Source organism: Lagopus muta, chromosome Z, assembly GCF_023343835.1.
Source record: "Lagopus muta isolate bLagMut1 chromosome Z, bLagMut1 primary, whole genome shotgun sequence".
Classification (NCBI taxonomy): Eukaryota; Metazoa; Chordata; class Aves; order Galliformes; family Phasianidae; genus Lagopus; species Lagopus muta.
This window is the reverse complement of record NC_064472.1, coordinates 43,472,340-43,497,866: the sequence shown is the minus strand read 5'-3', so window position 1 is coordinate 43,497,866 and position 25,527 is coordinate 43,472,340. Positions and strand designations below refer to the sequence as shown.

The 25,527-nt window shown below is 43.1% G+C and overlaps 1 protein-coding gene across 6 annotated transcripts in view; it reads left to right on the top strand.

Annotated features, from left to right (window-relative positions):
• The window catches only part of SPIN1 (spindlin 1), a 65,255-nt gene that overhangs the window by 21,545 nt on the left and 18,183 nt on the right, over positions 1-25,527 (top strand). For 4 of the 6 annotated variants that reach the window (XM_048932216.1, XM_048932214.1, XM_048932220.1 and 1 more), the window contains exon 2: positions 18,016-18,221. In XM_048932216.1, coding sequence (XP_048788173.1) covers positions 18,170-18,221 — 52 coding nt within the window. In that variant the 5' untranslated portion in view covers positions 18,016-18,169. Of the gene's footprint in view, positions 1-9,566; positions 9,731-18,015; positions 18,222-25,527 lie in introns of all 6 variants that reach the window. The other 2 variants (XM_048932218.1, XM_048932217.1) reach the window with 1 other exon arrangement.

Genomic DNA, 25,527 nt, shown 5'->3' with positions numbered 1-25,527 from the left:
GACCTTGACTAAAATCTGTGTCCCGTCTGGTCCTACTGCTTCCCTTAAGGGAGTCAAGAAAGCACTTTGCTACTTTCCAGTTCTTGAAGCAATAGGGGAATCTGGTGGAGTTCCAGGGAGGGAAGAATCCTCTTCTTCCTCTGAATATTCTCTCCGTTCCAATACCAACACCTTACCCCTGGAGCCTGATACTGATCAAACAATTTGTCAGGGGTTCTAATTTTTGTTAGTCTGGTGCACTGCTGCCCTAAGCTACGTGCTGAGCAGCAACGCTTCATTTTCCTGTTTGTTGCTCTTTTCATAATGCTAACACTAAAGGATCCTGCAGGGCCCCTATCCTTTTTGCCTTTCTGGGTGATTTCAGAGGGTAAAGAACATGTCTGCATATGCGACCTTGTCCCATTTGCCTTCCCTTCTTAGAAATAGCATTAGTTGCAAAATAATATATAATTTAAAGTCCCATTTAGGGGCCACTTTTCCCCATCTTTTAACTTGTATAGCATCCACCATTGGTTGCAGTATTTTATCAGGGTTTTCTTATTCAAAGTATCCCCTGGCCCTCCTGCAGCATCCTTCCGATGTGCCAGTGTAGGCCCGAGAGGTGTCTTTTTAGGTCTTTCTTCCCCTTGTGACCCTCCCATAGCACTATTTTGTTGTTTTATTAGTTTACTAACGTTTCCACAAATTACTCCTTCTATCCTGAAGTTTCCCCAAAACAGTTCCCGGAACTTGTTCCAGCACTCTTGTCCACACTCTAGGCACGAGTTAACACCAATACCCTCGATATATCTCTTTACAAGTCTGAACAGAGTATAACATAAACTGGACAGCATACATTTGTTCTGTGAAATATACACCTTTCTTCTGGTCCGTTACTGTAATTTATGACATATAAGTTCCCATATTCATCCCGCTCCAAGAAGTTCATTTACATTTACACTAAAACCACTCAGATCCCCTTTTTCCCAGTTTATCAAAAATAATACATACAGGGGAGTTGTATAGATGAACAAAACAATTAACAACTTCCACTTTGCCATTTCCCTCGCGGGAGGATGGAACCACAGATTAGGACCCAACTTTCGCTCTGTAGCTTAGCTATACCTCAGTCACACCACATTCACTCCGACACTTAGGTTTGCCAGCTCAGGTAACATCTTAGCTCAGATGTTTAAAAGGATATCGTGAATGTATCAGTAACAGTTATTCAAACACACAGTACTGAATGTTTGCAGCAGATGGTAATAACAGTGTGGATTACTATTCCTGCTACTGCGACTACAGTGATACAGGTTATCATTTGACAGGTGTCAGCACTATACCTCGCTAACCTGGGGTGGGACTTAAACCCACAATCCTTGGAATCAACATGAGTTCTAGATTACTACAAACCCATGATTACTAGTGCCCAAATGCTAGCCTAGCTTACAATTGCAAGCCAGAGGTGGGACTCAAACCCACGATCCCTGGAATCAGATACAGTGCTATAAAATGCCTGTCCCCGCTAATTACCTTCCTATCCTGTCCCTCTGGACTAGTCCAGTCTCAGGGTAAACCCTCCTACGTGGGTTGGCCCATTCACATCTTACGGAGTCCCCTTCTGCTGCTGCATACGCCTTATGGAGCGTTCGTTTCAAACATACCTGGTCCGCTTGCAGATGGTCCTTGTCTGTCCCCGCAGTGATTAGATGAGGAGGGGGAGTCCCTCCAAGAATTCTCAGGCCACACACCAGAGGCCCCCTCTCAACCAGTCCTGCAGCCGAATAGAGATTGTCCCATCTGGGGTGCCAAATTGATTTGTGGAATCAAACTCTCTAACCCACGTAAGGTTATAAGAGCAGATAAGTTTTTATTTCAGTGTTGTGCCACACGCTGGGTACAAGGGTGTTGATTATTTTTCTTAAAAACCTGTAGACTGCTTTTTAACTTTTGAAACAAGTATACGTGAGTGTATTTAATGTACAAAGTTTGATAAAGATGTGTGTTTTTTACTAGTGGAAAAATTAGTGAGCTGCTAATGAAAAACGTTAACTCTGAGCAATTAAGTACATGAACAGGTAATTCCTGTTCATGCGTATTTAGCAGTTGACCTGCTAGGGTTTATCAGAGGACTTTCTAAGTCCTTGCGTATGTTTTCTTTCTATCCAGCACTGTGTGGGGTGAGTATGATTGCAACCATAATCTGGGAGTGTGGTATTTGTTTTACTTCTGAAGACCAGAGAGACTTTGTCTGTTCTGTTCTCTGCTTTATGCTTTTTTTTTTTTTTCTTTTTCTTTTTTTAACTTATTTATGGTTTTATTACTGACTGAAATTGTGAGTTTCTTAGTGGTGATGGCTAGAAGGTATTTGTGACAAGTAGCCCTCAGGAAACAGAAACCACAGGGAAGCGAATGTTGCAGCTAGTTTTGCAGGTTGTCTTAGAGAAAGGACTGCTGTAATTTCAATAGGTTATTGGTACAGGGAATGATGTTAAAAAAAAAAAAAAAAAAAAAAAAAAAGAAGGGCGGCTGAGTGGACTGCTCATTGTCCACTGGAATTTTTCTATAGTCAGTGAGAACTTGAGTAAATGTAAGGAAGACTGGAAGCTATGAGGGGAAGAGTAATGGACGAATCTAAGGCAGTTGCTAGTGCACTAACATGTCTAAAACCACATTTGGAAAGGAGTGGAAAACTTGTTTCACTTGCATCCAGTATGCTGGGAGTGACAGATAGCTTTAGAAACTGATAAAAAAAAATTGTTTTGACCAGTAAAGAGTCCAACCCAGTCTAGAAGTGTAACTGATGTGTACTGAAACATGTGCGAAGCCAGATAAACTAGGTGGTGACAATGGCAGAGATTACTTAACCCATATATCTCGATAAAAGTGCTTTAATTTATGTATACAGTATTAACAGTGTCAATGGTTTATGGGCTTGTCTGCCCGGTTCTGTGACTAGTCAGGTGGAAGGATTCCTGAAGTGCACCCTTAAGGTTTATTTCACATTTAACACAGTCATTATGTGTTAATGTGGGTGGAACGAGGAGTGTCGGCGGCAATCTTAAAAGTGCCTGTAGACGCCATTTCAGAGCAAACCCTGAGCAGATCATTCTTATAGCAGAGCCTCGTGATGAGAGACCGTTCGTAGAAGGTCCAAATCGCAGCAGAAAAAAATGCATCTAAGCTCCAAGAAGCTGAGGGAGAGTGATGCACCCTCCACCCTCGGCAGCGCGGCGGCTCTGACGTATGTGGGCGGGGTGAGGAGTGTTGGTAGCAATCCCTCCCTGTGCGAGTAAAGGCGGTGTCTAGCGAGCTCAGCGAGCTGGGAATGTGGCGAACAGGACGGGCAAATACGGCACGGCAGGGCAGTTTGCACGGCAGTTTGCACAGGCAGGGCAGGGCACCTTGCCATATTAGAGGGGTCTTAACATTTAGCACTTAGCACGTAACAGGTCACTTAACAGGTCGCTGGACACACCGAGGCGGAACCGTGGTCACCGCACGGCGGCGAGCTGCTGCTAAAGGGGACGTGGAGACCCAGACTGAAAGCGTGAACGGCCATGCCGCAGTTCAGGTCTCAGGCTGCAGAGAATGCCTGACCTGTCACTGCTACAAGAGGGCAGCCGAGATACCAGCTGAGTGCGGTGTGAGCAGGTGGATGATCTGCTCAGCCTGGTGGTAGAGCATCCGGGATCGTGGGAAGGAGATTATTGGTGGAAATGGCTGAAAGGATCTCTGTCATATTTGAAAAATCATGGCTGTCTGGTGAAGTCCCCAGTGACTGGAAAAAGGGAGACATTACTCCTCTTTTTAAGAAAGGGAGAAAGGAAGACCCGGGGAACTACAGGCCTGTGAGCCTCACCTCTGTGCCTGGGGACATCATGGAGCAGATCCTCCTAGAAGCTATGTTAAGGCAACACGAGACAAACAGGTGATTCGAGACAGCCAGCATGGCTTCATTAAGGACAGATTGTGCCTGACCAGTCAGGTGGCCTTCTATGATGGAGTGATGGCTTTGGTGGATGGTGGAAGGATGGTGGAAGTCATCTACCATTATCTACCTGGACTTATGCAAAGCCTTTGGCATGGTTCCTCATCACATCCTTCTCTCTAAATTGGAGAGTCGTGGATTTGAAGGATGGACTGTTTGATGGCAATTGGCTGGCTGGACGCAGCCAAACGGTTGTGATCAGTGGTTCTGTGTTAGGGTGGAGGCTGGTCACAAGCTGTGTCCTATAGGGTCGGTCTGCACCTTCGAGTGCACCCTCAGCAAGTTTGGAGATGACACCACGCTGCGTGGTGCAGTCGATACATTTGAGGGAAGGGAAGCCATCCAGAGGGACCTGGACAGCTGGAGAAGTGGATCCATGAGAACCTAATGAGGTACAACAAGGCCAAGTGCGAGGTATTGCATTTGAGTCAGGGCAATCCCAGGTTTTATACGAACTGGGGGAACATCTCCTTGAGAGCAGCACTGAGGCGGAGGACTTGGGGGTCCTGGTGGATTAGTAGCTGGACATGAGCCAGCAATGTGCATTTGCAGCCCAGAAGACCATCTGTGTTCTGGGCTGCATTAAAAAAGGACTGGCTGGCAGGGAGAGGAATGTGATTGTCCCCTTCTACTCAGCTCTTGTGAGGCCCCACCTGGAGTACTGCGTCCAGGCCTGGGGCCCCCAGTACAGGAGGGACACAGAGCTCTTGGACTGGGTCCAGAGGAGGGCCACTAAGATGATTAGAGGGCTGGAGCATCTGTCACATGAGAAAAGGTCGAGAGAACTGTGATTGTTTAGATTGTCGAAGAGAAGGCTCTGGGGAGACTTCATTGCAGCCTTCCAATACTTGAAGGGAGCATATAAATAGGAGGAACAGCTGTTTACCAGGGTGGATAGTGATAGGACATGGGGGAATGGTTTTAAATTGAGACGACAGATTTTTGTTAGATATTAGGAGGATGTTTTTCACACAGAGGTTGGTGACGCACTGGAACAGGTTGCCTAAGGAGGTTGTGGATGCCCCATCCCTGGAGGCATTCAAAGCTAGGCTGGATGTGGCTCTGGGCAGCCTGGTCTGGTGGTTGATGACCCTGTGCATAGCAGGAGGGTTGAAACTCAATGGTCATTATGGTCCTTTTTAACCCAGGCCATTCTGCCATTGTCCATGTACTGAAAATTGTGGGAACTGAGAAGAGCAGAGCTCTAGAGAACATGGCAAGTCTTAGTGTTTTTTTTTTTTTTTTTATATTGGACTAGAGTTTGTAATTACCTGGCAAGTTGGGCTTAGTGTGTTGCAGGAGTTTTATTAGGCAGATGTAACTAGTCACTGGTGGGGTTCTGCAGGCTCCATTTTAGGGCCTGTCTCCTTTTATATTTTTATAAATGATTTGAATGTAAGACTTGAATGCTCAAATACTACTGAAAGTGTACAGTAGTGTATTTGGAGGAGCTGTTCACTCACTTTAGGGCATGGAGGCCTTAGAGAGAACTGAACAAATCAGAGGGCCACATTAACACCTACAAGAGTGTCAGATTCTATGTCTTATTTGGCAGAGCTGGTTATGTGTACACATTGAGGGTGAGAGGCCAGAGAGCAGCTACAGAATGGAATCTGGAGGTTTTCTTGATAGCAAGTTGAATCTGAATCAGCATTGTGCCTTGGCAGCCAAAATGTCCAAGCATACCCTGAGGTACGTCAGGTCCAACAGTGCTCCTTAGCAAGGAAAATGGTTGTCTTGCTCTGCTCTGTGCTTTGTGATCTCACCTTGAGTGCTGAGTTCAGATGGTGGTCTCACAGTATCAGAACATGAAACTATTAGAGAGGGCAGTAAAGATGACAATGGATCTGGAGAGCAAGAGATATGAAAAGCAGCTGAGGTTTCTTGGTTTATTCATTACAGAGGAGTGGAGGCCTTGCAGCAACCTGGAGCTTCTTGTGGGATGATTGCTAGAGGTGACTTGGAATTTAAACTTAAGTTGAAGGTATAGCTATATTCATTCATCAAGGAAAGGTACAAAAACATAATGCAGGTGGTATGCAAGGAATCCATTCCTTGCAGAAGTTCCCTAGGCAACCTTAGATGTTGGCAGCATCACAGAGCTTGATGTGCTAACTGTAAGAGAAACAGCAGGAGGGTGGAGTGAAGGCATTGCAGCCAGTCTCTGTGACACCACCTTGTCACTTTGTACTGATAGACTGTTATTTTTTGACAGAATACCATCTTTTGGGTGAACTCTGTTCACTACAATCTCATACAACTAAAACACACCTCCATCCCAAAAAGCTACCTGTTAATATCGTTTGACCACTTCTCATTTAAGTTGTGCCCTGAGGTCTTCTGTCTATACCTTTGAAGCAAAGCAAGAAAATTTTGCAGTAGTCGTAACAAAGGTGTGTATCAATACAGTCACTCAAGCTCCACCTGAAATATTAGAAATAGTAAAAAAAAAATTGCTTGAGAGAGTAGATGGCAGGGAAATACCATTGGATGTCAGGCACAGTCTACCTTTAACTTATGAGATCAGTTGACAGGCTGATCCTCTTTCACCCCTATAGGAACACCTTGGATTCAAAGACAAAGATTCAAACACTTGGTTATATCGAGAGTTTCCCTGGAAAACTTGGAAATCTCTGTATTGTTCTATAACTTCATGTGCTTGTGTCCAGGATGTATTTTTCTCATGTCTTTGCATGTGCTTTGCAGACAGTGAACTGGTAAGCCAACAAATCTGTAGTTTATTTAAGCAACAGATAGATACTATTCATTAATCTAGGCATGACAGTTTTTATTGAATGTGACCAAATTCCTTAAGTATGGCTGTGGGAGTTCGGTGAACGCTAGTAATCTGAAAATGTATTGTTAGTACACCTGTAATTGTGGTAGCCAATATATTGAATACAACCAGACTGTTAACTCTGAATTGGGCATCATTCAGAATGAAAGTCTAGAATCCCTAGCCCTTCCTGTACCTGAGGACAAGCTGGAATGCAAAGGCATTTGTTTTCTGCCAAATTACCTTGTACTTGAACTCACTCAGGAGCAGAGGGACAGGAGCTCTCTGCTCTCTGGTGACAGTGACAGGACAGTGACATGGAATGGCATGAGGGAGCCAGGACTGTTTAGTCTGGGGAAGAGGAAGCTCAGGAGAGACCTTACTGCCCTCTACAATTGCCTGAAAGGAGATTGTGGTGAGGTGGGAGTAGGCCTCTTCTTCTAGCAATAGGACAAGAGGGAATGGTTTCAAGTTGTGCCTGGGAGATTCTGGCTGAGTATTAGGAAAAACTTCTCAGAGTGATCAGGTGCTGCCCAGCTGGTGGAGTCATCATCCCTGGTGGTGTTCAAGAAGTGTGCAGGTGCAGTATCAAGGAATAGACAGCAGTGATGGTAGGTGGACAGCTGAGCAAGATGATCTCAGTGATCTTTTCCAACCTTGCTGATTCTATGTTTCTATGATTATGGCTAATCTTTATCCAGTTGCTTATGCTAAAATTTTTAAAAGAATTAATAAATAGAAACTATATTGTGCTGTCTCCTGCATTCTGCATTGTCCACAAACTTGAAGTGCAGAACTTTGCTGAAAGGTAAAAACACCTGTACTTAGCTCCAGAATAATTACAGATTTTTTGTCTGTGTTGATAGTAGAGTGTATTTTATTATGTTAGCTTTTAAGAAAGTTGTCTTTGCTTTCTTTGTCTTGCTTTCAAGAAAGCTGTACATTGCTTTCTTGAAGCATCTTTCCTAAAGCAAAGAAAAAAGCAGTGTTTCTTTCCCTTTGTACAGAAAGTGCAGTATTTACAGCCCCGTTCTTAACAAAAGCCATTCCTATTGGCAAGAAGTGGTTGTTTACATTTCATGTTCTTTCAGTCTTCTATTGAATCATCAGCTACGTCAGTATAGCATTGTAGACAGAAAATTTATTTTTTAAATGTGTATTTTGTTTTTATATATGTGAATGTGCAGGTGTATGCCAGTATTATTTGTTTCTGTACAATTCTAGACAAATAACAATGCACCTACGAATATAGGAAAAACTGTAGACGCTGCTGTCAAAAAGTAATACTTGATTTAGTTTGTGAACTGATTAAAAAAAAAATCCATTATTGAAATGTATTGCTCTTCATGACTGTAAGCTGAAAATCACCTTTGTGTTCACCAGGTTTATGTACCTATTATCTTTCCTGTTAGATGTTATCACTCCTCCAGAATCCTAGTGATAAGGGAGTAAAGTTCCTAACAAGAGAGAGGCTGATGAGCCTGCAGATTACTTCAAGAAAGCCTTAGAATTTGCATGGCTAAATTCTCACAACACAGAAAAGTTATGATGTTATTAGTTTTTGTGTTTTTGAAAGTAACACAGACTAGAAGTAGGCGTGTGTTTTTATCCCCCCAATTATACAGGGGATATTTTAACATTAATATCCTCTTTTGGAGAGGGAAGATTGCATGGGATTAATCGTTCCTGCTCCAATGCTAGAGTTCAAGTCTAAGTAAGATACCTGCCTCATCCAACTAATTAGTGCTGAAGTCATGTTTAGTTCACATGTGGTATATACTAGCAGCTCAGAGTTGAATTACAGAGATTAAAATGTTATGGAACCAAGAAATTCCTTCAACCAACATGTGCCATTTTAGAGTGAGTCCTTGTCCCTACATGTCTTCTGACATGTTGCTGCCACTGCTGAGCAGACTATCAGTGCAAACCGATGGGGAGCTGCAAGCAAGAGGAATGTTAACTGAATGCAACTGAAATGTTAAGAGTCCACTAGGTGGTACCAGAAGGCCTTCTCCCTTACAGCCCTTAGAGCTGGAGCAGACTCTGGAAGCCAGAAGACTTTAGTTGATATGAGAGAAGTATGTTCTGAATCTACAATTGTGTATCCTGAGTTAAAGAAGGATCATCTTGTATCGCTCCCTGTCTCTTTTTAAGCATTTCCCCTTTGACTGAATAGGTGCATCAGCAAATTTACTGATGCTGTTTCCTTCTGTGTTCATGGTGATTAAAGGTTAGGTAATACTGCTCAGGGCTGAAGCTTTCAAAGTTGCATTTATTAGCATTAATTATCACTGCAATATTTTGGTGCTGCACAGTACCCCTCTTCTGTGGTGGTAGCATAGTCTTGCTTTCACAAGAATGCAATAAACAGGTTTTGTGCTGTGTATTGCAGTGAAGTGTGTGTCATTTGGTGGAAAAGCTAAGATGAACATCAACTGAAAGTTAGCTAGAAAATTATTTAAAGTATTTATTTTTACAGAGCTGAAAACTCGTAATGTTTTCATTTCTATAAGTAAGTAAGTATTTATAGAGGGCTGTTAAATGCCTGCAAGCATAGTCTAAGTGCATCCTGTTTTTTCCTCCTTTCACTTTTTTGCTGGAAAAGTACTACTTTTAACATAATTCTGTTTTTAAAGTTGATTCATCTTCTTCCCCACTCTGATAGGATGATTTTACTGTCCTTTTAAAACTGCGTGACTTGTATAGTTTGTGGGGCTTCCTGGTTTTAATCCTAACGCTTAACATTTCTTGTGTGAAATATACTGCAATAACTAAAGCAGTATCAGACAACGTATCTAATTTCCATATTGTTTTTTACAGGTATGCTCTTATCTAGGAAAGTCAGGAGTGGATGGGATCAGAGGGAAGCAAAAAATGAGTTGCAGCTGATTACAAGTCAGAAGAATGCTTTTTTTTTTTTAATCTGCAGCTGAATTGTTGGTGACCTTTGCTGTCAGGTGTTTGGGGAAAGCAGTATTTAATAGGTAGGCAGCGACACTTCTCTGATAAAAGTTACCAGCAATGTGTAAAAGTGTAGTATAGTTTGTTTTAGATGTAGAAGTCTGCATTCAGTAGAGCTATTTGTCTTTCCTTGCTATGTGGTTGTAATAAAGGGCTTTTCATTTTATGAAATTTTTCTTCTCCTTGATTTTCCATATTAATGGCCTTAAATATTTAGATGATGGTATTAACTATGTTTTGCCATTCATCATATTAACAATCTAAAAATGCATTTTTTTTTTTTTTTTAAATCAGATGAGACTGAGAAGTTTCATATGCTTTAGAATTCAAGATGTTCTCAAAGTGCATTTGTTTGTCCTAAGAAAGCCTGACTTTATCCCTCCTGTGGTGAAGACATTGAAACTGAAATGTAAATTGAATTCAGAATAGTAACTCTAGAAAAACTTGTTTCCGTGTTTTCCAGCAGAAATCTTACATAAGTCTAAGTGAAAGTTACTCTGATTTTAGAAAACTTGTTGTACTGCTGAATCAGCTCTTCACTACTCAGTACTTCAGTAGTCTTGAGCCTTTAGTTTAGCAGAGTGGACTGAAATAATGCTAATAAATGGATTTTGACTATAAGAGGATTAGGAATTCCTTTTCTTTTTAAAAGAAAATTAATATGTATGATGTGGTGGTGACTGGGGCTAAGTCTTTTCATTAACATGTCAAAGGTTTTCTGGTGCTTTAGTTACCTTTGTAAATATAGCCTCTTAACAACTGATTAAATTAAAATATGTTGTACATAATATTTTTGCCATTGACTAAGAATCTGGGGGAAAAATAAGCACAATATGTAATACATTTTAGTAGAACAGTAGATTGATTCTATATGTACAGTATGTAAAAAGGTGTTTACATGTAAAAGTTTACATGCAGTGCTTGTGATGTCAGTTTGGTAATATATCTGAGCATGTCTGTGAATTCAGAATTTGTTTTCATGATCAGGAATGCTTCTGTTCTAACATATTTTAATCTCCAATACAGTGGTTTTTTAGTGTAGTAAGGAAAAATTATACTGCATTTTAGAAAAGCAATTAAATAATTGCTTTGTATTCTTTGGCATTGTTGTGTATACAGTGGTAGATTGCAGAAGAGATGAAATGTGGAAAAAAGACAGTCCTTTAAAGAATTTTGAGTTTTAACTTCAGAAATTTGTACAGGTTCACGACTGAATGTCTGCTGTAGTTCTTTTCTTCCAAACGCAGATTTTTCCAAAAACTGCGAGTTGACAAACTAAGAACACCAAAAATGAGCATGTAGTCTTATCTCTGTCTTGTTCATTATTCCAGGGAGCACCCCCTGTATTGTTCTAACATGCCTAGAATTTAAGGAATGTTAGTCATGGAAGAACTGGCAAATGCTGTTAGATACAGGTGGATCTTTCTGTGTAACACTTGTATCATACCTCGAGGCATGTCTGTTCTCTTGTTTTTTAGTAAGACATAAACAAGATACACATTGCCTCTTAGATAGGTCACTGGTTTTCTGGTCACTGGTACTCTATTTTTAACCAGTGTGTCAGAATTCATAGCAAATTCCAAAATTGAAGTAAAAGGGAAAAGGCCAGCTTCTGATGAACAGATAATAGAGAGTGTTACAGCAATGATGTTTCTTAAGAAAATGGAGCTAAAAGGATGGGTATTGGGTAAGGACCCAGAAAGAAACCAGAGGATCTTGTCTTTAAATACCTGGCTTCTTGGCTGGTGCCATTGCTAGAATTTGGGTTTCTTTTGACAACCAGTTAGTCTACATGGTACCAGGTTTGTAGGCAGCAGATGGGGTTTGCCTTTCTCAGAGAGGAAGAAGGAACCTAAGGGAAAAGGTAGTGAGACTCATTAGGAGGGCTTTAAACTAGGTGTGAAGGAGATGGGAAAGGATAGTGAGCCTTCCCATTATAAGGTGTGGGAGAGAGTGCTGGCAGGGGCCTTGGAGGACCTGCTGCCATAAGAGGTGCTGGCAACACTGCAGCACATACAAAACTCTGTCATGATGAGGCAGTGACTGCTGGGACAACAGGAGAAGACACTGGGAAATATCAAGGGAAATGCCTAAAAGGAGTTATGGAGTTATCCTCTTGGGCAGTGACAAGACCAGCTGCCCACCTGGAGTGCCTCTATACCAATGCATGCAGCTTGGGAAGCTAACAGGAGAAACTGGAAGCTACCATGCTACCAGAAAACCACAATATATTTGTCATCGCCAAAACCTGGTGGAGTGGTTCCCGTGACTGGAGCGTGGCTGTCAAAGGCTACAAGCTTTTAGAATGGATGGATGGGGAAGGAGAAGAGGGGGTGTTGCTATCTACATCAGGAAGGGACTAGTATGTGAAGAGCTGTCCCTAAAGAACAATTGAAAGCAAGTCAAAAGCCTAAGAGTGAGAGTCCAAGACAGCAAAGGGAGCCTTGTGATCAGCAGGGCCTATTGATAAGACCTTCTACCTCCCAACTGCAGGAGGTTCAAGCTACAGCAGGGGAGATTCAGGCTGGACATTAGGAAGTATTACTTTTCAGAAAGGGTGGTCAGGCACTGGAATGGACTGCCCAGGGAGGTGGTGGAGTCACCGAGCCTGGGGGTGTTCAAGGAAAGGCTGGATGTTGTGTTGAGGGACATGGTTTAGTGGGAGCTACTGGGAATAGGTGAACGGTTGGACTGGATGATCTTGAAGGTCTTTTCCAACCTTGGTGATTCTATGATTCTATGATTCTATGAGGCATTGCAGTCGCAAGCGCAGGACTTCACCCACCCCAGATATCTGCTGGAAAAGTAGCATGGCAAGCTGCAGGTAATCCAGGGGGCTCCTGGAACATATTGAGGATAACTTCCTAAGTCAAGTAATAGCCCCACCAGGAGAGATGTAATACTGGACCTGTTGCTCACCAATTTAAAAGGACTAATTGGCGACATCAGTTGGAGGTTGTCTGGGCTGTAGTGAACATGAGTTCACACTCCAGAGGGATATGAGATGAAGTGTAAAATTAGGAAGCTAAATGCAGAGCTGGCCTACCTTAAAGGAAGCTTTCCTCAGGGCACAAGAGCTCTCATCCTCTGGTATAGAAAGGCAGGAGACCAGCTTAACCAGGACCTGCTGATCAAACTGAAGAGCAAGAAGAAAATGCACTGGCTGTAATGACAAGGACAGGTTCTTGGGGAACTGTAGAGAGTTCCTCTGGAGTTTCCCAGTGCACTTGGAAATCATACCATAACACCATACACCAGTATGGTTAAGATGTGGAATGACTCATTTATTGTTTAGATCAGTGTATTTTTATACATGCTAGTATTAGCAGTGCTTGTAATTGCGTTTCCATGGTTACACTTACAGAAAGTTTCAGTTCTAGATGCCATTCCAGAACGGACATTATCATGTTCCTGCCCTTGTTACCAACTCCCTCAACTTGGCTTAATCAGGGGTACCATCCCTGAGCCCACGCGCTGTTTTGCTCGCAACAGTCCAAGGACAGGAAAATATGACCACTGTCTTTGAGCCAATCCTCCACAGCAAACAGTATAAAGAAGCTGCTAAGCTGTGTAGGGGATGGGGTCAGAAAAGCCAAGGCCCAGCTTGAAATAAACTTTGCAGGAGATGCCAAAAAGAGTAAGAAGGGCTTCTACAGGTACCTCAGCCAGAAAAGGAAGGTCCAGTAGGTCATGCTTACGTTAGTGAGTAACACAGGCAGACTGGTAATGGCAGAGAAGGAGAAAGCTGATGTACTTTGCAACTTTTTTTGCCTTAGTCTTCTCCGATAAGTGCTCACTGCATAGCCCTCAAACATTTGGTTCTGTAGGAGGGGACTGGGGAAAGAAGATCCCTCCCACTGTAAGGGAAAATCAGGTTTGTGACCACCTGAGGAACCTGAACATCCACAACTGTGTGAGTTATGATGAGATGTATCCCAGAGTCCTGAGGGAACCTGGCTGATGTAGTTGCCAAGCTGCTCTCAATGATATTTGGCCAGATGTGGCAATCAGGTGAAGTCCCTGGTGACTAGAAAAAAGGTAACATCATACCTGTCAGCGGTTTACAGGCTGGTTCGGCCCGGTTCTGTGACCAGCAGGGCAGAGGGATCTGCGGATCCACACCTCCAGGAAAGGGGAAACAGGGGACTCCAAAATACTTGAAAACAACAGCAATAATCTGAGGTGGAACAAATCATTTACTAAATACAGTATTAGCAAAAAAATACAATGAGAGAGAGAGAGAGAGTCTGTCTGAATGGTAGATAGACCTCACCACAGTGCTGAGGTAAGAAGTGCAGTCCAGTGGAGTGACTGAAGAAAAGCAGGCGGCAAAGCGAGTCAGGTGACCTTGCACAAAGTTATATCTCCTTACTGACCGCAAAGCCTCCTGGGGAAATGTAGTTCTTCTCCATCGGACGAACATTTGGCAGTTCTTCTCCATCGGACGAACATTTGGCAGAAGTCAACCCCCCCCCCCCCCCCCAGTGCATTACATGATGTTATGGTGTGAATACTGATAGCCAAAAATCATAAAACCATGACAATAGCCATCATTAAAAAGGGTGAAAAATATTACTCCAGGAACTACCCAGACCTGTCAGTCTCACATTTGTGTCAGGCAAAATTATGGAACAGATCATTTTGGAAACTATGCTAAGGCATGTGGAAGGCAGGGAAATGATACATGAGAACCAGCATGGCCTCACTAAGAGCTGTTTGACCAACCTACTGGCCTTCTATGATGGTGTTGCTGCATTAGTGGACAAGGGAACAGTCCTTGTCTACTAATGCAGTGATGCACTAATGCACTGATGTCATCTATCTCAATTTCAGTAAGGTCTTTGACACTGTACCCCACAACATCCTTCTCTCCAAATAGGAGCAATATGGATTTGATGGGTGGTCTTTTCAATGGATAAACAACTGGTTGCAGGATTGAGTCCAGAGAATGGTGATCAATGGCTCAATGTCTGGGTGGAGATCAGTGATGAGTGTGTCCCCCAGGGACACCTTGATGCTGGGGCCAATACACTCTAATATATTCATCAGTGACATGTGCAGTGGGGTCAGGTGCAGCCTGAGCAAATTTGCTGATGACCCCAAGCTGTGGGATGCAGTTGAAACACTAGAGGAATTGGATGTCATCCAGAGGGACCTAGACAGGCTTGAGCAGTCCAGGCCCAGGTCAATCTCATGAGGTTCAACAAATCTAAGCGTAAAGTCTTGCACCAGGTTTAAGGCAACCCCAATCAATACAAGCTGGGAGATGAAAGGATTGAGTGCAGCCTTGTAGAAAAAGACTTTGGAGTACTGGTGGATGAAAGCTAACCATGTGTCAGCAGTGTGCCCTTGCAGCCCAGAAAGCCAACTGTATCCTGGCTACATCAAAAGAAGCATGGCCAACAGGCCAGAGGAGATGATCTTGCCTCTCTGCTATGTGCTGGTTAGAAATCAGCTGTAGTTCTACATCCAAATGCGAAGTTCTCGGTGTGGGAGGGACATAGAGTTGTTGAAACGTGTGAAGAGCCGCAAAAATGGGCCATGGAATGGAACACTTCTATGAGAATAGACTGAGAAAGCTGCAATGTGCAAGGTGGTAGCAGCCTTTCAGTGCTGAGCGAGGAGCTACAGAAAGAAAGGGACAGACTCTTGAGCAGTATCTGTAGTGACAGAACAAGGGGAAATGGTTTCGAATTCAAGGACTGTAGGTTTAGGTTAGATTTTTTTAAGGAAAAAATATTTTACAATGAGGTGGTGAGGCATTGGAACAGGTTGCCCAGTGGTGATGTTGGTGCCTTTCCCTGGAGATTTTCACGGTGAGGGTGTATTAGGCCCTGGGCAACCTGATCTCACTGTGGTGTCCGTGTCTATTGCAGGGGAGTTGGACTAGATGACCCTCAGAAGCCCCTTCCAACTCTAAGGATTCTGTGATGGTTCATCCTAACCTAAGTGTTAACCAGGTGCCTCCTAAACACCAACACAAGGAGTCAACAACCTTAGGAACCCTGTTCCAGTGTTTCACCACACTTACACAGAAAAATAGTTTTTAAAACACCAAGTTTTTCCTGATTTCTAGTCTGAACCTGGTAGAACTTTATGCCATACTGCATCCTGCCATCAATGACAAGTAGAAGAGATGATTGCTTCCCTCTAGGCTTCCCTTCCTTACAAAGGACAAGGAGGATGCCTCTGAGCCTCCCCTTTCCAGATTGGGTAACCCAAGTGTCCTCAGAATCTCCCTGTAGGATGTGCCTTCCAGCCCTTTTATCAACCCTCCTCTGGAAACTTACAAGTACTTTATCATCCTTGTTATTTTATAGAGTTCAGAACTGCACGCACAGTATTCAAGGTGAGGCTGCACCAATGCTGACTGTAGTGGGAAACTCACCTCTTTTGACTAATGGGTGTGCTGTGTTTAATGTATCCCAAAACGTGGTTTGTCCTTTGGCTGCCTGGGCACACTCCTGGCTCATGGTGAGCCTGCCTGTCACCAGCACCCACAGGTCCCTTTCTGCTGAGCTGCTCTTCCTACCACTCATTTCAGTCTGTCTTTGGCATAATCCCATCCTAGGTGCAGAACTCAGCATTTTCCTGCATTGAACTTCATTTTGTTGCTGATTGATCAGTGTTCCCATCTACTTAGATCCCTCTTCAGAGCCTCTTGTTATTCCAGGAAGTCAATACTGCCTGCCAGTATAGTATTGTCAGGCAATTTTTCATAAGGCTGTCTTCAACTTTTCTTTTTGGATAACTGATAGGAGTGTTGAAAATAGCTCCAAAGTTGTGCATGGGGGAACGATGCTAGCAACTGTTTGTCAGCCACTTGTAGCCCCATTGACAGCAAGCCTTACAGGCAATTCATCACATTTTGTCCAAAAGGATACTGTGGAAAACAGTGTTGAAAGCCTAGTCTAAGATAAAGTCGAGGAAAACTGCATCTACCACCTTGCTTTCACCTACTAACTGGGTTATCTTATTGTTTGTTTAACTCAGCAGATAGCTAAGCACCCTCTCAGCTGTTTGCTCAGTCTTGTGGGATGGTTGAATGAACCAGGGCAGTGGTGGGGAAGTAGGGCTCATCGGTTGAGATAAAACTGTTTACTAGGAAAAGAGAAATAACAGCAATGATAATATGTGCAGAAGTAATACATATACGAGTAATATTTATGTGTATTGCAGAACAAATGATGCAAGGTATAGCTGCTCACCACCTGCCCAGCCATTCTAAGCAGCAGCTGCCCCTCCTTGCAAAAGCCTCCACAGTTTTATAGTTTTTCCACATGATGCCATATGGTATGGAATATACTTTTGGCCTGCTAAGGTCAGTTATCCTGGTTCTGACCCCTCCAATCTTTCTGTGCCCTATCAGCCCCCTCACTGATATGTGTATATAATCAGTGAATATATAGATGTTATAATTATGAAATAAACAAGAGAGTTTTGCTAAGCAGTTATTATAGCAAAAAAGAGAATAAATAGGAGTGCTTACCCTTGTCCTAGGCTCACTGTAAAACTCCAAAGGACAAATCTCCAGAAAGAGATCCTTTCCTACGGTTGTCATCTCTTAAATGGGTCTAGGAGATGTAGAGCCAGGCTCCACCCCTTCCTGCAGCACAGGTGAATTGCCTTCACCTCTGCTCCCAGGGCTGAATCATTGCTTGCCTCAGGTGATCAATTAGAGGTTCAGGCCGTGATTCAGCAGTTCCCTTGTACATGTGACAGTATGTGAAGATGAAATGTCCTTGGCTCTGTGTAGCATTACTCAGTAACAGTTAAAAAACTGTAAAATATCTGTGTGTTATCAATATTGTTTTACTTCTGAAGCCAGAGCACAGCATTATACTATGCTCTGTCGTAGTTGAAACTAGGACAGTCATCAAATTAGCGAGACAGGCTTTTCCTTTCAAGAACCCGTGTCTGGTGATTGCTGTATCCTTTAAGTGCAGTTTTTTTCAGGCAGTGAATTTATAGTAACAGGCCAGTAATTTCAAGGCTTTTTGCTGTGCCCTTCTTCTAAATTGGAATAATGTTGCCTTTTTGACCAACAGTTCTTCAAATTTCTAGGTAATAAAAAGATTTCTTTAATTTAACTTCTAAATGGAACTTCTAGAAGTCCTTATTTATCTCCTTGATTATCTAGATGAATGTGATGACTAAATACTTTAGGAATCAGATGAATTTAGGTATAGAAAATCACCAAGAACTTTTGCAGGTCTTTACTAACCAGTGACTCATTCAGCCATGAATGCTTATTTCAAGTTAAGTTTCAAATCAAACAACTTAGTGCTTTGCCTATTCTGTTTTTCAGAGTGTGTCTTCTGCTTTTGAAGAAGAACAAATTCATGATTGAATAGTGGATTAAGTAGCAGTTTCTCTTTGAAGAGTGAGATCTCCTGAAAGCTGGGAAGAACTGGATTTTCACCCTAGTCCAGCAGCTTTGCTGCTCACTTAAACACAGATGAATGAAGACCCCATTTGGAAAATCACCAGGTCAGCGATCCAGAGCTGATGCGGGTAAGCCTCCTTTTCAGTTTTATGGATTTTGTTTGCTTGTTTGCTTTCAGTAGGTAAAAAATATTCTTGCTTTTATAAGTAGTTTTTATGTCTCAGTGTCTTTACTTTACTACTTGTGTCTTAAAAGAGTGTTTACTCATGTTACAGAAGCTGACAAAAAGACTCGAGCAGATTTAATTTAACAATACAGACGTGCATATAAGAAGTTTATAATGTAAAAAATATTAATGGAGCTGTAAATTAAACACCTCCTTAAAAGGAGGAAAAAAATGAGTTTGTTGTAGACCTTCACTGATGTTTTCACAGGAGACATTTTCTTCTGTTTATCCCTGAAGTGCTGAAACAAATAGAAAGAAATGTATACCCCTTGTATTTATAGTTTGATGTAACTTCATCAGAAATTGTAGAAGAGCCTCTGTTAAGCACTACAAAAAAGTTTCTCTATAGACTGCTGCTACTGTCTTATCTAAACTGAAAATTAGTCATAAGTATTTTATAATCACGTAAGTGCAAAATGTGAGTAAGCATGCTTTATGACCATTTGGGCTTATTTGAAGTTTTGCAGTTTGATAGACTGCAATCAATTGCAGTCTAGCGTACTCGGAAGTGAGGATTATCAGCAGTGATGCAGTAAAAGCATGAAGTGGTGAAGAGTTGTTCTGTGTTTTTCTATGTGGCCCTTTAGAAACAAAACCAGTTCAGTTTTTTTTTTTTTTTTTTTTTTTTACTATTTAAGTAATGCAAATCATTCTATATAATTAGACCTTTTTTTTTTTTTTTTTTTTCCGTGAAATTACTTAATGTTTTCAGAGAGAAGTAGAATTGCCATTTTTATTGTGTAGTGAAATTAAACTCATGACTGGCCAGCACAGTAAAAAACTTTGTAGATGCATGATGTAGGACATTACCTAAAATCAACCATTCTGAATCACTGCTTTTCTGAAAATGTCAATAAATCAAATGAATACAATTGGGTAAAATTGGGAAAGGGAGTCATCTTTAAAAATACCCATTTTGCTGCTTTCAAGTACTTGCCGAATTCATTCAGAACTGAAGCACCCAATGAAGGAAAATTCCTTTGAAACCTTTTGGTAACTTATTGTTTTTACATGTCACTAGCTTCCACTAATGTTAATTTGCTGTCTATCATTTGAAACATATACTAATTTCAAATGTGACTTCTGCAAGTAGTTTTAATAAATCATCTCAAAGGAATGTTGCTTTTCATAGGAATGATCAATTGCAAAGGCAATATATATTGTATATATATATATATGTTTGTGTATATAAAGTACTCCTTATTTGCATCAGCATTTTAAGTTTAAAGACATACTGTCATCCAAAATCCAGGAAGAAAACTCTCCAACTCCAGCGCAGTGTTAGAAAGTGGCATTCCTTTATTTCTTATGATACGCAAGCACAACTTCTCAAGCTCTGCATTTGAACAGTTGAGACATACATATGCAGTACACTGGCATACATATTCACTCTTTTTCAAGGACTCATAATATGCTAATGTCCCTTAGAGTATGCTCAGTGGTATCTCAAGTGGTCGAATGCTCACCCACTTCTTCCCATTTTTCACTTCATCACTAAATCTTTGACTTACTTTCGTCCACTTTTCCCCACTTCGGAAGATTTCCATTGCTTGTTAGGCCATGATGAGCCACTTTTTAAAAGCAATACATGTGGAGCCTGAGGAAAATGTCCTTGCATGTTTTGAGACAGATGATATCAAGTATTCTATTGTAACTCCATTGCTTCGTGCAAGGCAAAATCACTGAGGCAAAAGATGAAATTATTCTATTATTTTCTTACTGCAGAGTTATTGAGGAAAACAAGACTATTCATCATGAAAGCTGAAATGGAAAATTTTAGAACTATCACTTATGGATTCCTTTCACTAATACATTGGTTCTTAAATTAGTGTACTAATTCCTATTGCTAACCAAACCAACCTATATTGGTAGCAATATGACAGTATAGATGTAATCAAAATCACATTCATTTACAAATGAGAAACTGTACTTACAACAAAACTTGTCAGGCTTTTTGCAGTTTTGAGTAGGAAATAAGAATCATGTTTCTTACCACTGAAGTTTTCTCTGTCTTACTTTACAATAGTTTTATGTAGTTTAATTTTTTCCTTTGATCTTGGGGAGAAAGTGAAATGCACAGAACTTAGTATGTAAAAAAAAAAACAGAAGTATTTTAGTAGTTTGAATTAATTTTTTTAATTCCTCTCGGGAAAAGAAAACTGGAACAGCATTTCAAAATGTAATTTGTTCTAATGGATTTTACCACTTCAAAGGAGTAATGTTTGTAACCCTTCAAAGACTCTCTCATTTTAGTTTCTTGAAAAAGTTTTATCTTGACAAGGGTGTGATGGTATTTTTTGAGTAAGGGATGGGCAACACAGTGTCACAGAGTTATCCCTAGATCTGTGTCCATGATGGCACAAGCCTGGAAGGAGACAAAAGAGAGAGGGGAAAAAAAAGTATTAACTTTTTGGGGTGGGACGAGGCCCTGTGATTAATGAGGCGAGGCATCTGAGGGCTGTGCACTCTGGGAGAGGAGGAGAGGGGGAGGGTAGGAACATAGCAGATAAGTCTAAAAAAAAAAAAGCAACAGCAACAATCTGAGGAGGAACAGTAATTTACTAAGTCCAACAAAATCAAAGGAAATGAGAGAGAAAAGAGTGTCCAAATACGAGGTCTTATGCTAGTAGACTGCAGGGGAAGCACGTGCTTTTCTTCCCAGCAAGCTGAGTGAGCAAGAGGTGGCTGGTGTACTGCCAGGAGCTCCACCTTCCTTCCTCTGTGTGAGAAGTCTTCCAAGAATGCCGCGCTGCTCCTCCTTTCCCTTGCGAGAACCAAAAATGCCCCCAAAAAGGCAATCCACAGAATCAGAACAATTAACTCTGTAACTGTCACTGTTTTACATGATGTTATGATGTGATATACCAACAACAAAAATAGAAAGAACACAACATACAGGCACTTGTTGGTGCATCACCAATCTTGTGTGTGACAGGGGTTGTTCAGTGTATATTTTCCTATTTTTATTAATGGTGCTTGTTTCACATAATCACAGAATGGTCCAGGTTGGAAGGGACCTCAAGGATCATTGAGTCTGCAGCCTTCCTTGCCATAGGCAAGGCCATCAACCTCCCCATTTAACACTAGACCAGGCTGCCCCAGCTCCATCCAGTCTGGCCTTTAATGTGTCCAGAGACGGAGCATCCACAACCTTTCTGGGCAGACTCACCACTCTCTGTAAAGAACTTCCTCCTGACATCCAATCTAAATCTTCCTTCCCTTGACTTAAAACCATTTCCCTTGTCCTGCTGATACCCACCCTTTCAAAGAGTTGGCTCCCGTCCTGTTCGTTGACTCCCTTTAGGTACTAAAAGGCTGCAATGAGGTCAATCCGCAGCCTTCTTTTCTCCAGGCTAAACAAGCCCAGCTCCCTCAGTCTGTCTTCGCAGGGGGGTTTCTCCAATCCTCTGATCATCTTATCTTTGTGGCCCTCCTCTGGACCCTCTCCAACAGCTCTCTGTCTTTCCTGTACTAGGGGCTCCAGACCTGGACACAATACTCCAGATGGGGCCTCACAAGAGGAGAGTAGAGAGGACAATCACTTCCCTGTCTCTGCTGGCCACCCCTCTTCTGATGGAGCCCAGGATACCATTTGCTTTCTGAGCTGCACACTGCTGGCTCATGTTTTGTTTTTCATCCATCAGGACCCCCATGTCCTTCTCTGCAGGACCTCTCTCAAGGACTGCTCCTTCCAGTCTGTACGGATGCCTAGGATTCCTCTGGCCCAGGTGCAAAACCTTGCACTTTGCTGTGTTGAACCTCATCAGGTTCACCCGGGCCCACCTTTCAAGCCTGTTGAGATCCTTCTGAATGGCCACCACATTCCTTCCACCATATCAACCGCACCACTCAGCTTGGTGTCATCAGAAAGGTTGTTGAGGGTGCACTCAATTCCATCATCGATGTCATTGATAAAGATGTTAAAGAGCACCGGTCCCAAGACAGACGCCCTGGGGAATGCTGGCCTTCACCTGGACATAGAACCATTGATGACCTCCCTGTGTCTGCAGCCTTTCAACTGATTTCTCATCCATCGAGTGTCCACCCATGAAATCCATGTCCCTCCAATTTGGAGATAAGAATGTGGTGGGGACCGTGTCGAAGGACTTGCTCAAGTCCAGGTAAATGATATCAGTCTCCTTTCCATCATAGATGGCCACTAGATTGGTTAAGCATGGCCTTCCCCTGGTGAAGCCGTGCTGGCTGTCTCAGATCATACGCTCATTCCTCATGTGATCAAGCATGTCATCCAGGAGGATCTGTTCCATAATCTTCCCAGGCTCAGAGGTGAGACTGACCAGCCTGTAGTTCTCTGGGTCCTCCTTGCTCCCTTTCTTGTTAATGGGAGTGATGTGACCCTTCCTCCAGTCATCCAGGGCCTTACCTGACAGCCACGACCTTCCAAATATGATGGAGAGCAGCTTGGCAATCACCTCAGCCAGCTCCTTCAGAACCCTGGGATGCACGCCATCTGGCCCCATAGATTTGTACACATTCAGGCTCATGAGGCAGTCTCGGAACTTGCTCTGCCCTTACAGTGGGAGGGGATTTACCACCCCAGTCCCACCTAGAGTTTTAGGAATGCAGGGTTCAGAGACGTGAGAAATACTAGAATCCTGGCTGCCAGTGAAGACCGAGGCAGAGCTCATTCAGTACCTCAGCCTTCTCTTAGTCCATTGAAGCCAGTTCTCCTTTTACATTTACCAAAGGAGGTACACTTGTTTTGACTTGTCTCTTCTGGCCAGTGTACCTGTAGAATGTCTTCCTATTGTTTTTCACATCACTCACCAAGTTCAGTTCCACCTGCACCTTGGCTTTCCTGATCCCACTTCTGCAAGTCCGGATGGCATCCGTGTATTCTTCCCAGGTGACAAACCCTTGTTTGCAGAGCTTTCTTTGCCCTCAGCGTGCCCAGCAGGTCCTTGCTGAGCCATGCTGGTTTCCTACCTCCTCTGCCTGCTTTCTTATTCAGAGGGATGGAGAGCTCTTGTGCACTCAGAAGGCATTCTTGAAGAGTAGCCAGCTCTTCTCAACATCTTTGTCTCTAAGGACAGCATCCCAGGGAATCTTGGCCAACAATTCCTTGAACAACTTATTGTTCGCTCTTCCAAAGTTCAGGGTCCTGACGCCACACTTTGCCAGGCCCGCATTCATCGAGATCACGAATTCACTGCAGCCCAGGCTGCCTCCAACCTTAATGTCTTTAATGGTCTCCTCTGCATTGGTGAGCACCAAGTCCAGCAACACTGCACCTCTGGGTCAGTTTGTCCAATACCTGGACCCGAAAGTTATCATTAGTGCATTCCAGAAGCCTGCTGGATGTCTTGTAGCTCGTTGTGTGGTCTTTCCAGGAGATATCTGGATGGTTGAAGTCCTCCACCAGGACAAGAGCCTGTGGGCATGATGCCTCCTGCATCTGAAGGAAGAAAGCCTCATCAGCAGTTTCCCCTTGATTGGGTGGCCTGTAGTATACTCCTATCACCAGCTGGCATTTATTAGTCCTGTCCCTAATTCTAATCTGGAGGCTAAGAACCTGTTCCTGACTTTCTCAGAGGGAGCTCCTCACAGTCTATCCACTCTTTGATATAGAGGGCAACTCCCCGACCCTTCCTACCTTGTCTATCCCTTCTAAAGAGCCGATATCCCTCAGTGGTGACATTCCAGTTACAGGAGGCATCTCACCATGTTTCTGTGATAGCAATAAGGTCATAACTTTCCAAATGCATCACGGTTTCCAACTTGTCCTGCTTATTTTCCAGGCTGTGTGTGTTAGTATAAAGGTACTTCAGCTGGGCTTTCCATCTACCGCCTTTATAGTGGATCCAGGATCCCCTAGAACAACAGCATCCCCAGCATCCCTCTGCCCTCGTCCATCCCTTTGTACTCCACCCTCTTTTCCCATCAAGTTTGGTATGAGCCCTTGAACTACCAGTTCAACCCCAGTGGCCCTCGTTTTGTCCCCTTCCCCCTTCATACGTAGTTTAAAGGCCTTTCAGTGAGTTCTGCCATTTCCTCAGTGAGGATCCTCTTACCCCTCAGAGACAGGCCACTTCCATCTGCAGCCATCATGCCAGGTGCTGAGAAAATTGCCTCATGGTCAAAAAAGAACCAAAATTCTTGTGTTTGCATCAACTTCTAAGCCATTTATTCATGAGGTGGTTTTTTTGGATCCTCTCATTATCCTTCCGTGCTACTGAAGGTATAGAAGAAAAAGCCACCTGCATGCCTGTTCCTTTAGCTACCCACCCCAGTCCCATGAAGTCTCGCTTGAGAGTTTTCAGGCTTTTCTCGGTGACTTCTTCACTGCCAGCCTGAACTATCAATAAAGGGAATAATCAGAAAGGTGAATCAGTTCAGGAAGTTTCCTAGAAATCTCCCTGACCCCAGGGAGACAGCACGTCTCCCTGTGGGTAGGATCAGGCCGACATATGGGGCCTTCCTCTCAGCAGGGAGTCGCCTACAACAAGCACCCTTCTGTCCTTCCGGGTGGAAGCAGTCTTGAGGTGTGGGGTCAGCCACTTCACGCGCGGCAACCTCATGGGTGGACCTCCCTCCACACCCTCACTCACTTCTCCCTCAAGTTCCAGGGCCTCAAACCTATTGCGCAGTGACACATGGGGAGCCAAGGATGGGGGATGTCCACTTCGCTGAGCCAGTATCTGTTTCCACCCCTCCTCCTCTCATAAATTGCCTTGATGGCAGGGCAGCAGATCCACCTGTCTGGTGAATATCACCCTGGTGCCTTTTTGGGAGAGAGTTATGCTGCTTTTGCCTGTGCCCCACACCCTCCAGTTCTTCACTAGGGGGGAAGGACAGGGGGCTAGGTGGAGGAGAGGACCGGGGGTTCACTGCAGCAGGAACACCATCTGCCTGCCAGTTCTCCCCTACCACATGTTTGCAAGGTGGCACGGGGTGACGTGCTCCATGTGGAACCTCAGCTGCGTGCCAAGATCTCAGAGCTGATAGGTACTGGCACCAGCAATTGTTTGTGGAACATACTGGCTTTTTGTGCCATCTCTGACCTTTTGTACAAGTACCAAATAAAGAAATATTCTTCCACACGATGCTGTTACGCAGATAGGAATGTGTATATCTTGTTCAAGCAGTGTTAATGGTTGTATGGTCTAGTGTAGTTTACATAGTCTTTAGCTGAGTAACTTATTTTTGAAGGTTACAAGCTTCATTTACTTCATTAAATAACATCTATT